This window comes from Geotrypetes seraphini, chromosome 3 (assembly GCF_902459505.1).
Source record: "Geotrypetes seraphini chromosome 3, aGeoSer1.1, whole genome shotgun sequence".
Lineage (NCBI taxonomy): Eukaryota > Metazoa > Chordata > Amphibia > Gymnophiona > Dermophiidae > Geotrypetes > Geotrypetes seraphini.
In genome coordinates, this window is record NC_047086.1 from 397389359 (window position 1) to 397405692 (window position 16334).

Here is a 16334-nt window from a genome sequence, read left to right on the forward strand (position 1 = left end):
TTTGTATTGTTTTTACCTGTATTTTATAGATACTTGTAATTCGCCTAGAAATTCATTGATAGGCGATTATACAAAATTTTAATGAAACTTGAAGGTCTCCTGCGACTGATACCCCACTTGAAAGAGAGCTCCATTACAATTTGGCAGGATCACTAGCGATCTCTCTCTTCATGGTTGGTAGAACCAGGGGCCGTAATATATACCGTATTTCCTCATTTCTAAGACGCACTTTTTCCCTGGCTTTAATGTCTGTGGAAAGTAGGTACCACTTCCATTTGATGGCATCTTAGAATCAAGATCCAAAATTTCAATTCATGTGGCTTAATTCAGTGCCGGGCCGTTTCCAGTGGCCGGCGTTCAATATCTTGGACTTTCAGCCCGGGTTAGCAGTAGCACATGGCCGGTTGAGACGATATTCAGACTTAACCGGCTGTGGCAAAGGGGCCCAAGAGAGGCCTTCTTTTTATGTGGCCTTATTTGCCCGCTAAGTTGGAGACATTAAACGTGTCACGCCCCTAACTTTGCTGGCTTATTTTTCCTATGCTAACCAGGCGTTTTCAATGGTGATAACCAATTAAATGCCACTGAAATTGCCCAGTTGGCTGCCAAGATGCCAGTTAACCAGCCGGCAGCCATTTCTGCGCTGAATATTGACCGGTTGGTTTATAGAACAGCGCCAATTAACACCACTTACAGGCAATATTTCTTAACTTTCCATATGGTTCACATAGTTGGTAAACGCAGTCACGCCAAAAGGCAGTTAATTTAAACATCAGGTATAAGTAATCTAGCTTCTTGCTTTTCTTGCTCCTCTCTGGGGTAGCCACCAGCTTTTGTACATTAGATCCTCTCTCTGTCTGCCAAATATTGAACAGACTCCATCCTCATCTTTCTTGATCTATCCGCAGCTTTTGATGCGTAAATCACCATCTGCTCATCGATACGTTGTCCTCGCTTGGATTTCAGGGCTCTGTTATCGCATGGTTTTCTTCCTATCTTCTGTGATGAATCCTCCTCTACCATCATCCCGCTGTCGGTCGGTGTACCTCAGGGCTCTGTCCTGGGACCACTTTTTTCCATCCATGCTTTTTCCTTGGTGGTCTAATCTTCTCCCATGGCTTTCAGTATCACCTCTTATGCCGATGACTCGTAGATCTATCTCTCTATACCTGAAATCTCGACAGACGTTCAGTGCCAGGTTTCAACCACCTTGTCTGTCATCGCTACCTGGATGGCTTGCTGCCATCTTAAATTAAACATGGCCAAGGCTGAACTCTTCTTTCCACCTAAACCTGTTTCTCCTCTTCCCCTGTTCTCTATTTCTGTGAACAACACCCTCGTCCTCTCTGTCTTGTCGGCTCACAACTCTCTTTGACTCATCTCTCTCCTTCTCTTCACATAGCCAACAGACTGCCAAAACCTGTCACTTCTTTCTCTACAATATTGCTAAAAATCAGACCCTTCCTTTCTGAATGCACTGCCAAGACTAGAAACATAGAAACATAGAAAGATGACGGCAGATAAGGGCCATATAGCCCATCAAGTCTGCCCACACTATTTACCCACCCTCTTAAGTCTTCTGACCCCTTAAGTATAATTGTAATTATACTGTCACTCTACTGACCCGCTCATTCAAGTCCTAGTGACCCTATCCCTTGGCATGACCCCGTAGGGATCCCACATGGGTATCCCATTTGTTCTTGAAGTCTGGGATGCTGCGTGCCTCGACCACCTGCACTGGAAGCTTGTTCCAATGCTCGATCACTCTCTCTGTGAAGAAGTACTTCCTTGCGTCTCCACGAAGACTCTCATCCATCCCCTCATCGCCTGGACCACACTGCAACCTGCTTCTCAAGGACCTTCCGCGATACCATCTCTCTCCCCTTCAAGCTGGTCAGAACTCTGTTACACGCCATATATTCCGACAATATCATTATGCCCACATTACCCGTCTCCTCAAGTCGCTTCATTGGCTCCCTATCCGTTTTCATATACAGTTCGAATTCCTCTTACTGACCTACAAGGATATTTGCTCCGCAGCTCCTCAGTATCTCTCATCTCTCCCCACACACCCACTCACCCCCCCCCCCCCCACCCCCCCGGACACTCCGCTCATCAGACAAGTCTCTCTTCTCTGTACCCTTCTCCTCTACAGCCAACTCCAGACTCCATCCCTTTTGTCTTTCTGCACAATATGCCTGGATCAAACTGCCTGACTGATACGTCAAACTCCGTCTCTGGCAGTCTTCAAATCCAGATCCAAAGCCCACTTCTTGGAAGCTGCTTTAAATTCCAAACTCCAAACCACCCGCTAAGCCCCAATATCTGTCTTATCATTCCCTCTGTAATTCCCCCACCTGATCACTGTCTATTGATGCACCTTCTTGTCCAGTTTGTCTGTCTTGACTAGACTGTAAGCTCTTTAGAGCAGGGACTGTCTCTTCTGTGTTTTGATGAACAGTGCTGCGTATGTCTATTAGTGCTATTATTAGTATAGAGCATGTCTCTACTCATGCCTCTGCCTTCCAATTGGAAGAAGCAGTGTTTTCCTTGAATTCCCCGCAAGCCCACAGGAAAAATGTGGAAGTGTGTAGCACAGACCCTGTAAATGGGGCAGAGACGGACTTCAGAGACTGAGCTGTTTCGATGTAAAAGTAATGTAGGTTTAGTGATTTGAATATGCCGGCTTTGGTCATTTCAATGATATCTTTGTATTGCGTACAGTACAGGGAGGAGTAGACATAATGGTTACTGCAGTGGCCTGAGAACCAGGGTTGCTGGGTTCAGTTCTCACTGCACCTCTTGTCACGTTGGGCGAGTCATTTAATCTTTCATTGTCCCAGGTGCAAAATTAAATACCTGTTTATAATATTTAAACTGCTTTGATTGTAACTACAGAAAGGCATAAGAACATAAGAATGGCCTTACTGGGTCAGACCAAAGGTCCATCAAGCCCAGTAGCTCGTTCTCACGGAGACCAATCCAGGTCACTAATACCTGGCCAAAACCCAAAGAGTAGCAACATTCCATTCAGAATCCTAAAGAATAGCAAGATTCCGGAATCCTAAAGAGTAACAAAAGATTCCAGAATCCCAAAGAGTAGCAACATTCCATTCTGCCAATACAGGGCAAGCAGAGGCTTCCCCATGTCTTTCTCAATAACAGACTATGGACTTTTCCTCCAGGAACTTGTCCAAACCTTCCTTAAAACCAGCTACGCTATCCGCTCTTACTACAACCTCTGGCAACGCGTTCTAGAGCTGAACTATTCTCTGAATGAAAAAAATTTCTTCCAATTGGTTTTAAAAATATTTCCCTGTAACCTCATCGAGTGTCCCCTAGTCTTTGTCATTTTTGACAGAGAGAAAAATCAATCCACTTGTACCAGTTCTACTCCACTCAGGATTCTGTAGACTACAATCCTATCTCCCCTCAGCCATCTCTTTACCAAGCTGAAAAGCCCTAATCGTTTTAGTCTTTCCTCATACGAGAGGAGTTCCATCCCCATTAAGATCTTGGTCGCTCTTCTTTGAACCTTTTCTAGTGCCACTATATCTTTCTTGAGATAAGGAGACTAGAACTGAACGCAATACTCCAGATAAGGTCGCACCATGGAGCGATAGAGGGGCATTATGACATTCTTAGTCTTGTTAACCGTCCCAGCATCCTGTTTGCTTTTTTTGGCTGCCGCCACACATTGGGTGGAAGGTTTCATCGTACTGTCTACAATTATACCCAGATCCTTTTCTTGGGCGCTAACCCCCAAGGTGGACCCTAGCATCCAGTAACTGTGATTCAAGTTATTCTTCCCAATGTGTATCACTTTGCATTTGTCCACATTAAATTTCATCTGCCATTTGGACGCCCAGTTTCCTAAAATCCGCCTGTAATTTTTCACAATCCGCATGCGTTTTAACAACTTTGAACAGTTTAGTGCAGTGGTCTCAAACTCAAACCCTTTGCAGGATTTCTAGGTACTTGGAGGGCCACAGAAAAAAGAGTTAATGTCTTATTAAAGAAATGACAATTTTGCATGAGGTAAAACTCTATAGTTTATAAATCTTTCCTTTTACTTTTGTGATTATGATAAACATACCGAGGGCCTCAAATAGTACCTGGCGGGCCGCGAGTTTGAGATCACTGAGTTAAGGGAAAGAGTTAATCTGCTGGCTGGGTTGGAGGTCAGAGGATAGAACAGGACAATCAAGCCATTGTGACATCACTGATGACGCTGGCTCTTATTGGTGGAATGAGGCATTATGACATCACAATCTCAGCTCTGCTTCCCAAAGACAAAAAGGATGTCATGGATACAGTTAATCCAGTGGTCTCCAACTCAAACCCTTTGCAGGGTCACATTTTGGATTTGTCGGTACTTGGAGAGCCTCAGAAAAAATAGTTAATGTCTTATTAAAGAAATGACAATTTTGCATGAGATAAAACTCTTTATAGTTTCTTAATCTTTCCTTTTGGCTAAGTCTTAATAATAATATTGTCATTTATAGCTAAAGAGACGTATGATCAAGAAACGGTTTTATTTTACTTTTGTGATTATGATAAATATACCGAAGGCCTCAAATAGTACCTGGCGGGCCGTGAGTTTGAAACCACTGGTTTAGTGTCATCTGCAAATTTAATCAGCTCATTCATCGTTCTAAGTTCCAGATCATTTATAAATAAGTTAAATAGCACCGGTCCCAGTGTATCAAATCCTTTCCCTTTTACAGGAGGAAATGTATTTTGGTTTCTGTTTTTCCAGTGTTGTACTGCAGGGCGACTTCTTGGAGTTTCCAGTTCAGTTTTTATTTGCATGCTTCTATTTTGACCATGTGACCATTGATTCATATTTTGCATATGTGACCAAGGTGAGGTATTTTGTGAGCATGTCCTGTAGTTTCTGTGTAGGAATTGTTCTCTTTTCCCAGTAAGAGGTGTGTTCTATGGATCGATGTTGCCATCTAATCGCTGCTAAGCTTTGGTTCCAGGCCTTCTGTACAGGATTCCTTTTCAGGTCCCTGATCTGGAGCTAAATAATCTACTTCCATGGGCTCTAGGCCAGTGTTTTTCAACCTTTTTATACCCGTGGACCGGCAGAAATAAAATAATTATTTTGTGGGCCGGCAAACTACTAGGACTAAAATTTAAAAACCTCGTTTCCGCCCCCATCTCCGCAAGCTCAGTCTCCGCAAATCATCTGATCCCATCCGCGCAAGCCTCAGTTATGATTTTATATTGAACGTATTTTATTAAAGTATAAAAAGAAACAATATTCTGTACAATTGTCATTTTATAAATACAAATAATACAGGGCAAGGGTCAACAAAACTCATCTCCCCTCCCCTTCACATATATCCCCTCTACTATCAAGAAAACTGAACAAGCCAAATTATTACAGAATGCTACACAGAAATATCATGCTAACAGAATACTGCAGTCACACATGACAGGAATAGTTTTAGGGGAGTACAACTAGGGCAACTGCCCCCTGGTCAGAGAGCGCCCTAAGACAACTGGAAGCTACAGAAGCACTGCCTGGGCTTTGCAGTCCCCAGTTATGTCTAACACCAGCTCTAGCAAGATATATATTTCAAATCTGATATATTCTAATCACAAAATAGAAATAAAATTATTTTTTTCTACCTTTTGTCGTCTCTGGTTTCTGCTTTCAATCTTCTTTTCACTCTCTTCCTTCCAGCGTCTGCCCTCTCTGTCTCTTCAATCCAGCATCTGCCCCTTCCATCCACTGTCTGTCCTCTCCCCCTTCCATATGGTATCTGTCTTCTTTCTATGCCCCTCTCCCCTTTCCATCCAGCCTGCGCCCCCTCTCTCCTTTTTACATGATTCATTCCAGCTTCACTGCTCTCTTCATTTTTATCTCTCCTACACCATCCTACCATCGTTGTCCCTCTCTGCTTATTTTTCTGCTGACCCCTTCCCATCATCAATCTCTCTACTTTCTCATGCCTGTCTCTCCCCTTCCCCTCCTCTAATCTCCCTGCCAGCTGTTTCCTTCCTTTTTTCCTTCTCCCTTCCCTCCTCCTCCTGTCCAGCAGTAACTCTCTTCCCTTCCTCCCCTCCCAGCAGTATCTCTCCTTCTCCTTCCCTCCAGGTCCAGTAGTAGCTGTCCCTTTTTTTCCCTTGCCCAGCAGCTTCCCAGACTCCTTTCCCTCCTCCACTCCCAGCAGCATCTCTCCTTCTCCCTCTCCAGGTCCAGTAGCAGCTGTCCCTTTTTTCCCTTGCCCAGCAGTTTCCTAGACTCCAATAGTGGCTTTCTCCCCTCCCAGCAATTCTCCTTACTTCCCAGCGCAGCGATTCAGGAAGGCAACCTCGGGTCCTTTGTTGGGTCGTGCCACTTCTGAGGAAAGAGGAAGTTGCATCATCAGAGACGGCCGCAACTCAGCAAAAGCCCCAAGGCTGCCTTTCTGAATCGTTGTGCTGGTATGTAAGAAGAGCTGCAGAGAGGGGAGAAAGCCACTGTCGGAGGCTCCCCATGATCTCTCCTGCGCAGTGGGGACCAACTGAAAATATCTTGATCTTGCCGGCCCTGCGCGAACCGGCAGGAAATTGAAGTTAATCAATCTTGCTGGCCCTGCGCTGACTGGCAGAAATTTCCTGCGGACCGGCACTGGTCCACGGACCGGCGGTTGAAGAACAGTGCTCTAGGCTATTCAGTTGCTCTGGACTGACTGGCTTTGAGGACCTTTTCCCTTCCTTTGCCTCTCTGATTCTGAAGGGAAAGCAGCTGGCTTTTCAGAGGGAGAGCCACGCCCTGCTCTCAGTGTACCTGCACTGCTCTGAGGCTCTCTTGGGCTCCCCCTGTGGATGGTCGGGTAAATGCAGGGTTTTCTCACAGGGCATTTTGCCTAAACCTAATATTCCCAGGTTTGGGGGCAAACCTAGCAGGGGGGACATGATTGAGACATTTAAATACATCACGGGACGTGTCGAGGTGGAAGAAGACATCTTCTTTCTCAGGGGACCCTCGGTCACAAGGGGGCATACATTCAAACTCAGAGGAGGGAAATTCGATAGTGACATAAGGAAGTATTTCTTCACAGAAAGGGTTGTAGATCACTGGAACAAGCTTCCAGAGCAGGTGATCAAGGCCACCAGCGTTATTGACTTTAAGAATAAATGGGATGCCCTAGTAGGATCCTTACGAGGGTCGAGTTAAGGAACTAGGTCATTAGTACTCAGACTTAATGGGGTGGGTCAGTAGAGTGGGCAGACTTGATGGGCTATAGCCCTTTTCTGCCGTCATGTTTCTATGTTTCTATGTTTCTATGTTTAACTGGGCTGAGTTTGCATGTCCTCAGCTTCTGAATAATCAGATAGGACCTCATCTTCAGCGGAGTCCTCCCTAATGTACTCAGGGAACCTAGGCTGCTGGGCTCTGCGGGGCTTGGGAACAGCTTTCCTAGCCCTGTCTCTGCCTCTCCTGGGGTTTCTAGCTGGGAACATGTCAGGCACAGAGTCTGACTGGTCACAATATATCGGCACAAAGATATGGAACAACCTCCCTAAAATCATCAGAACCGAACCCAAGTACCTCGCGTTCAGAAAGAAACTAAAGACTTATCTCGACACCATATCCACCCCAGAAAACTTAGCTCTCGAACCTACAACACACCTTACAACCTCTACGACACCACATACACAGTTAGTCACTCAACGTTGGACTATGAGTCACCCCCACCTTCTCCCTTGCAGCACCTCTCTTTAACCAGTTCACCTCCTTTGGATTATACCACCTCTCAAACTACTTTATAATGCATTCCTATAGCGATGTCCTACAAACTTTCTGAAGCTGCGGCACGTTGAATTTCAGTGCAACGGTTGGTGGGATCTGGACATGTGTGGACGTTGACGTGATGATGTCACAGGCATGTTGTGATGTCTTCGTGTTGATGTCTGTGTATGCGCGGAGCATGTTATTACTGCAACGGTGGGGGGGGTTGCTAGAGGTGGAGAGGCACGGGCACTGGCTGACTGCTACAGGGCGTGCCTCTCGCCGCGAGAGGCCCATCCTATAAGCAGTCAGCTGGCGCCTCTCCTCCTTGACGGTGTCTTGCGACACACCTGGAATCTCACCACGGCGCACAATTTATGATACTCTGCCCCATAGTATCCTTGTACCATACAAAATTGTATACACTTCTCCCTCCGTATTCGCGGTTTTGATTATTCACGGTTTTTAGCTTTCTGGCTCCTCCCCTCAAATTACATCAGCTTGCGTAGAGAAATCGCTGATTCCAAGCGTTTACAGAGAAAATCGCCGATTCCCGGCACTTTCTTCACCGCGTTTTGCCTCTCCTTCAGGAACAGGCCAGGTCTCCCACCGTGTTATTCGCGGTTTCACCATATTCACGATGGTTTTTAATAGAAAACGGCGAATAACATGAAAAAGTTATTCACGGTTTTTCTGTATTTGCGGTTCTGTTACTCGCCTATCACAGCGAATACGGAGGGAGAAGTGTATTTTTATTTAAATTGTACTGTAAGTCGCCTTGAATTGATTTAGGTATAGTGCGACTCGTACTCTCAGATTAGATTTAAATTAGATACTCATCTTCAGGTCATCAAGTCTCTTCATCTATGTTGTGGCGTAAACCCCATACCGTTTTCGTTCACTTTTCTCTGAACCGTTTTGTGTTTTTACATTCTTTGTAAGATACGGCCTCCAAAAACTGAGCACAGTACTCCCGGTTGGCCAGAAGGCTGAGAAATGCTATTGTTATGCCGAGTTTGCCATGATTTGTAACATCAATCACTTATGTCATCAGTGTGGCCAAGACATTACATAGTAACATAGTAGATGACGGCAGACAAAGACCCAAATGGTCCATCCAATCTGCCCAACCTGATTCAATTTAAATTTTTTAATTTTTTTCTTAGCTATTTCTGGGCAAGAATCTAAAGCTCTACCCGGTACTGTGCTTGAGTTCCAACTGCCGAAATCTCCGTCAAAACCTACTCCAGCCCATCTACACCCTCCCAGCCACTGAAGCCCTCTCCAGCCCATCCTACCCACTAACTGTATGTTGCATGGGCTTTGTATAGCCTGCCTGGTCCAAGGGGAAGGGGTAATGGACCGGGAAAGTGGGATTGCCAGGGCTGAGTCAGGGTGTCACGGCTGCCTATGTTATCATAATATAGGAGTGGATATAATGGTGCATTGTTTTGTGTGTTAACATTGTATAATTAAGCTAAGTTGTAGTCAATTTGTGGGGCAGACTGGATAAACCATCTGCCATCATTTCCTATGTCACTACGTTCAAGGTTGGCTCAAGGGACTGTAGCATCCTGAGCCAACTTTTGCAGTACCCCCCACCAAATCTTCTCTCTCCTTCCCCCCTTTTATCTGTGATCCAGTATCTCCTCTGTCAGCATTACATTACTATGTGCTGACTTGTGCAAGCAAAGAATTCTGGGATATTATATTAAATAAATCTGACCCTAGGGAATGTTAGTGCAGATTGGCTCCTGTCCATTCGGTCTGACAAAAGACCTTAGAATACCACTAAATGACTCCTAAAAGACCAGAACTTCAGATTAACAAAGAACCGTTTGCACAGTACTGGGGAGTATCCTGCAAAGCTCTAGACTTTCAAACCGATGTGATAAGGACTCGGGCACAGAATGGCTCCAGCTACCTGTTCTTAAAGCCAGGTGCTTCTGGTCAAACAGATACCAAGCTGTGACAGAAGGAGATACTGGAAGTTACTGAAGTCTATAAAGACTGGCTGCAGCTCCTTCCTCTCTGCCTCTTCACACCTATATACCCACCATTCAGAAACAGATACACATCATTCATTCAGGCAGGACACAAGCTCTCATTCATACACACTGAGAAACAGCTCTAAATCTAATTTACTGTCTACTCTATATTTGTAAAAGCCAATTCCTATAAAATTTATTTTTTATGCACCACCTGGCTCTTGTCTCATCTTTCTTCCCACTGCCTCTGAGACTTGAACCCGGGAACCAAAATAGACTAGACCAGGGGTGCCCAAATGGTCGATCGCGATCGACCAATAGGTCGCAAAGACAACGCGAGTGGATCGCGTTGCCTTTGCGATCTTTTTCTCCCTGCTGCTTCCCCCAAGCCAGGCCTGGTGCGAACAATCGCCAGACTTACAAAACTTCACCTCCGACATCAATTCTGACGTCGGAGAGGGAGTTCTGGGCCAGCCAATTGGTGGCCTGGAACTTCCTCCCCGACGTTAGAATTGACGTCGGAAGTGAAGTCTTGTGGGCCTTGCTCGGGGAAGCAGCAGGGAGAAATTGCGTTGGTGGCTTGGGGGTAGGGAAAGAATCGGCGAAGTGGAGAAATTGGCACAATGGCTTTGGGGGGGCAGGGGGAGAGAGAAAGAAAGAAAGACAGGCAGGCAGGGGGAGAGAGAAAGAAAGGCAGAAAGAAAGAGGGGGGGGGGCAGGGATGAGAGAAAGAAAGGCAGAAAGAAAGAAATATTGGCTTTACAGAAGAAAGAAGTACAACCAGAGACTTATGAAATCACCAGACAAAAAGGTAGGAAAAATGATTTTTGCATTTTAGTGATCAAAATGTGTCCAATTTGAGAATTGATATCTGCTGTCTATATTTTGCACTATGGCCCCCTTTTACTAAACTACAATAGCAGTTTTTAGCGCAGGGAGCCTATGAGCATCGAGAGCAGCACAGGGCATTCAGCACAGCTTCCTGCGCTAAAAACCGCTATCACGGTTTAGTAAAAAAGGAGGGGCTATATTTGTCTGTTTTTGTATAGTTGTTACTGAGGTGACATTGCATATTTTAAAGTCATCTGCCTTGACCTCTGGAAAAAAACCCCCCGAATACAAATGATAATTAACATTTTCTCTGCGTACTGTGTGCTTTGTGTTTTTTAAAATTTTATTGTTGGTAGATCATTTTGACTTGGTCATTTTAAAAGTAGCTCATAAGCCCAAAAAGTGTGGGCACCCCTGGACTAGACAATACAAAACCACAAAAGATTACATTCCCCTCCTGCTGGACCAGGTGAGGTACCGGCTCAGGGCTTTGGTGACGGCAGATACCAAAATCCCAGTCTGGTATCTATCCCTCTAGAAGTCTGAAGGTAGACCGGGCTGGGATTTTGGTGCTCTTTATCTCCAGCGTCCTGGGCCAGGGCCTCACCTGGTTCATAGGTTGAGCCAGCCCTGACGACCTTATTACAAGTGTCCTTCACTAAGTTCTGGGACAGGCAGTCTCTCTCTTCTTCTCTCTCTCTCTCTCTCTCTTTCTCTCTCTCTCTTTCTCTTTCTTTTTCTCTCTTTCCTTCTCTCTCTCTCTTTCTTTTTCTACCTTTCCTTCTCTCTCTCTTTCTTTTTCTTTTTCTCTCTTTCCTTCTCTCTCTCTCTCTCTTTCTTTTTCTCTCTCCTTCTCTTTCTCTCTCTCTTTTTCTCTCTCCTCTCTTTCTTTCTCTCTCTCTTTTTCTCTCTCTTTCTCTCTCTCCTTCTCTCTTTCTCTCTCTCTCTCTTTCTTTTTCTCTCTTTCCTCTCTCTCTTTCTCTCTCTTTTTCGCTCTCTCCTCTCTTTCTTTCTTTCTCTTTCTCTCTCCTCTCTCTCTTTCTCTTTTTCTCTCTCTCCTCTCTCTCTTTCTCTCTCTCTTTCTTTTTCTTTCTCTCCTTCTCTCTCTCTCTTTCTCTTTCTCTCTCTCTTTTTCTCTCTCTCCTCTCTTTCTTTCTCTCTCTTTCTCTCTCTCCCTCTCTCTCTCTCTCTCCTCTCTCTCTCTCTCTCTCTTTCTTTTTCTCTCTTTCCTCTCTCTCTTTCTCTCTCTCTATTTCGCTCTCTCCTCTCTTTCTTTCTTTCTCTTTCTCTCTCTCCTTCTCTCTCTCTTTCTCTTTTTCTCTCTCTCCTCTCTCTCTCTCTTTCTTTTTCTTTCTCTCCTTCTCTCTCTCTCTTTCTCTTTCTCTCTCTCTTTTTCTCTCTCCTCTCTTTCTTTCTCTCTCTTTCCTTCTCTCTCTCTCTCTCTCTTTCTCTGTCCCCCCTTCAATTTGAAGTAATATGTGTTTCCTGTTAAACAATATGTCAAAAAAGGTGAGCTCTCTGGGCCTGACTCTATATAGGATACCGATATCAGCGGCCGCTGATCACATATCGATCACGCATCAACGTCCCATTCAAAATCATGTCTACATTCCCAGACAGACGCCTTAAGTGTTGGCTAGCATTTTGCAGGCCTACATTTAAGACGTCTGTCTCGCATCTACGGAGATGTGAACTGACGCATAAGCCCACCCAAGGCCACTCAAGACCCGCTACAGAGGCCTACAATATAGGCGTCCTGCCTCGGATACTATTTTTTAAAAAGCATGCGTCCTGATTGGCTGCCAGACAGCGGTAGGATGCCTGTCGCCGCTTGCAGTCGGCATGTATGTTTTGAGAATCAGGCCCTCTGTGTAGATCGTCACATTATAGAAAACAGAGATGAGGCTGAATGGGCAATGATTTGCATAAGTTATGTTGGGTGAGGAGAGGAGTGGTGACCTGTATTCTCTCCCCTGCAGGATATCATTGAAGCTTACAAGACTGGCATCAACCTGCAGCAAAATGCCACCACCCTGCTGGGGAAGTGGAAGTTTGCTGGCTCCTTTTTCTTCTGTGTCACCGTAGTAACCACCATTGGTGAGTGTCTGATCCCTGCAAACTGTGTGTAACGAAACCTAACTTCGATTTGACCAACACTCACTAGGACCTGGTACCCAGCGGTGATCTCTGCTGGCATCTCAGGTACTTGCCTCTCCCTCTGTATCTGACACCACCTGTAGATGAGCACAGAAAAACATGCTGAAAATGGCTCTTTAGGGAGCTGCACTCTGCTTTTTTTTTTTTTTTTTGCTACTAGGGGGGAAGTGGGGATGCAATGCTTGTTTTGCCTATGCTAGAAAGGAAGTGTGTTCCCACTGGGAACAGACCTCAGTGGAGTTCAGCAGATCAGCCATGGATTCAGCTTAACTGCTGGGAGGCCACATAGGAAACAGGAAGGCTTATTCGGGAAGTGGGGGGGGGGGTCATATGTTTTTGGTGGAGCTGAAGGTACACTCTCGTCTTCTCTATACACACATTCTCCAGTCAGAGAACAATGGGTCCATCCGCATGGCTCATCTCCAGAGGGGCTCAGCACCCATGGAATGGAAATTGGGGGGGAGGGGGAGGTGGGCTGATTTTTAGTGGAAGTAGCACTAGTCAAGTTTTTTGTCTGTCTGTTTGTGGGGCAGGATATGGGAACCTAAGCCCCAGCACGACCGGTGGTCAGATCTTCTGTATCTTCTATGCCTTGGTGGGGATCCCCTTGAATCTCATCCTGCTGAACCGCATCGGCCAGTGGATGTCCAACTGGGTTCATCGCTGTTCCAACGTACTGGGGAAGAAGCTGTCTCGGCCGGTAAGGAGTAGGAAAAAGCGCTACCCATTTCCTGCTGCCCTCTCCCCCCTTCCTGGGCCACCCATTCCCTGATGCACTTTCTGGCCTCTCTCTGAGGCCATCACTTCCTTTCTCATCCTCTGCTCTTACCGTTTCCCCTCCTTCTTTGTACAGGGCCACCTCCCCCTTTCCCAGAGCAACACAGGTCAAAGCTTAACTCCTGGGATATGCTCTCTTTCATCCCTTTCTCTTCCCCTCCTCACTGCAGCGATGCACATTTGTCATCAATCTCTCTGTCCTAGTCCGTTCATTCCCTTCACCTCTTTTTCCTATGCATGCTCCCTCTTCCTCCTCTTCATCATCCCTGCCAGGGACACACATGCCCTTTCCTCCTTTCACTCCAGGAAAAATGCCCCCCCCCCCCACTTCTCAGGAAGTGCACAATGCCGCCTCCTCTCTCCCCTGGACAGATGTGCTGTTGTGACCCTCCTCTTCCATATAAGGGATGCATACTTCCTCCAAAACGTGCTCACTGCCTCCTCCTTCCCCGTTCCCTTCTCCCCTGGGCAGATGAATGCTTCCTTCTCCTCTTTTCAACTAGGTAGGTCATATGATCTTTATCTGCCTTCATTTCTCTCTGTTTCTTGTCATGAGGAGAGCCTCTTTTAATTGAAAGGGAGGGGGGGTGGCGGCACTGGATGAAGGTCAAAAGGATTAGTCTCAGAAGTAACCTCAGAAAATATTTTTTACGTTAAGGGAACAGCCTCAAGGTGGAGGTGGTGGAGATAAAAAATGGGTCTGAATTCAAGAAAGCTTGAAACTAGACAGTTGCGCGGGGACAGAAATCCCACCCGTCCCCACCCGTCCCCGTCAAAGTCCCACCCATCCCCGTGAGGAATCCCTCCATCCCCACCTGTGCCCGTGAGGAATCCCCTTCGTTCCCACATGTCCCCGCAAGGAATCCCCTCCGTCCCCGCCCGTCCCTATAAACTTCAGAAATAGTTATTTCATTTAATTATGCTACTGAATTAAAGGCTCTGGTAGAAACCCATTTACAAATAAGCAAAGAGACTTTATTAATTTGGAAATATTAATTGGGAAGAATACAAACTTTGTAAACGGGTTTCTACCAGAGCCTCTAATGTTTATAAATTTTTATCAACACAACTAATATACTACTTTATCCTGAAGCAAAAAAAAAAAAAAAAGAATTTTTTTCCTACCTTTGTTGCCTGGTTTCTGCTTTCCTCATGTTCTCATACAATTCCTTCCATCCACTATCTCTCTTCTCTCTGCGTCTTTCATTTGCTCTGTTACTGTGCCTCTCCCTTTCTCCCCCCTTCCAAATTGGTCTGGCACCCATCTTCTTCCCTCCGCTCCCATCTTCTTCCCTGCCAGCGTCTTCGCCCCACTCTCTCTTCCCCATTTCCATTCAGCGTCTTCGCCTCACTCTCTCTTCCCCATTTCCCTTCAGCATCTTCTCCCCACTCTCTCTTCCCCATTTCCTTTCAGCGTCCTTCTCCCCCCATCTTCCCCATGTCCTGTCAGGTCCTTTTCCTCCCTCTGTCTTCCCCATGTCCTTTCAGCGTCCTTCTCCCCCCCATCTTCCCCATGTCCTTTCAGCATCCTTCTCCCCCCTCTGTCTTCCCCATGTCCTTTCAGCGTCCTTCTCCACCCCTTTGTCTTCCCCATGTTCTTTCAGCGTCCTTCTCCCTCCTCTGTCTTCCTCAGTGCTTTCAGCGTCCTTCTCCCCCCTCAGTTTTACCCATTTCCCTTAAGTGTCTTTTCCTCTCCACTCCACCTTTCCTCCCTTTCTCCCTCCCTGCCCCTTACCTTCGTGGCGCTTCCCCACCCGACCAACAACAGAACAGGCCCGGTCCGACAAACCTCCCTGCCCTGAATCCAGCTGCTGTAAGAAGGTAATTTAGATTCGCGGCAATAGGGCAGGGAGTTTTGTCGGACCAGGCCTTTTGTCGGTCAGTCGGAGGAAAGCGCCACTAAGGTAAGGGGATCTGGCCGGCTCTGCACCCCCCCTAAGGCTGCCCCGGGGCGGACCCCCCCCCCCCCCTTGGTACGCCACTGCCTTGAATTTATCCTACCTGTCCTGCCGCAGCACACAGTCGACCGGAAGTCTTCCCGATGTCAGCGCTGACGTCGGAGGGAGGGAGGGCTTTGCTTAAGCCCTCCCGCCGACGTCAACACTGACATCGTGGAAGACTTCCGGGTCAGCTGTGTGCTGCGGCAGGGCAGGTAGGGAAAAGAAGACGAGCCTAGCAGCTTGAGTGCATCCAACCCCGCAGGAACCCCGCGACCCTAGGGTACGTCCCCATGGGATCCCCGTGACCCGAAGGGAGAACCCGCGGGATCCCTGCGGGTCCTGTGGGATTCCCGTCATCCCCGTTCCCGTGCAGCTCTCTACTTGAAACAAGTATATTTAATCTCCAAGGGAAAGGAAGGGAAAGCAGATGGCATGGACAGACTAGATCATCCCCTCCACCCCCACCCCGAATGTGCACAGTGCTGTCTCCTCTCTCCCCTGGGCAAATGGGCTTTTGTGTCTCTCCTCTTCTGCATGCTTCTTCCTCTGTTCCCTCCCCCCTCAAATTTGCACTCTACCTTCTCCTCCTCCTCTTTCCCCTGGGCAGATGGGCTGCTCCGTCCCTCTTTTTCTTCCATCCCTGAGATTTGTGCATGCTTCTCCCTCTTTGCCCCTTGGGATACTTGGTCTTATCTCCTCCCTTCTCACCAAGGGATGTTCAGACCTCCTCTGTACACTTTTGGAGAAGCCACCCTCCACTGACTAACTGTGTCTGCTCCCTCCCCTTCTCCTACAGCAATGTATCGCAAACTGTGTGCCGCATGAGATTTCAGGTATGCCACGAGACGGCGGGGAGGAGGAGAGGCACCAGCACCGGCTGACTGCCTACAGGATGTGCCTCTCACGGCGAGA

General features: G+C 46.8%; 1 protein-coding gene across 1 annotated transcript in view; it reads left to right on the top strand.

Annotated features, from left to right (window-relative positions):
• KCNK17 (potassium two pore domain channel subfamily K member 17) overlaps nt 1-16334 on the top strand; it is a 41550-nt gene that overhangs the window by 17323 nt on the left and 7893 nt on the right. Inside the window, exons 2-3 of the mRNA XM_033938378.1 lie at nt 12528-12645; nt 13239-13405. Of these exons, the coding sequence (XP_033794269.1) occupies nt 12528-12645; nt 13239-13405 (285 nt within the window). The remainder of the gene's footprint in view (nt 1-12527; nt 12646-13238; nt 13406-16334) is intronic.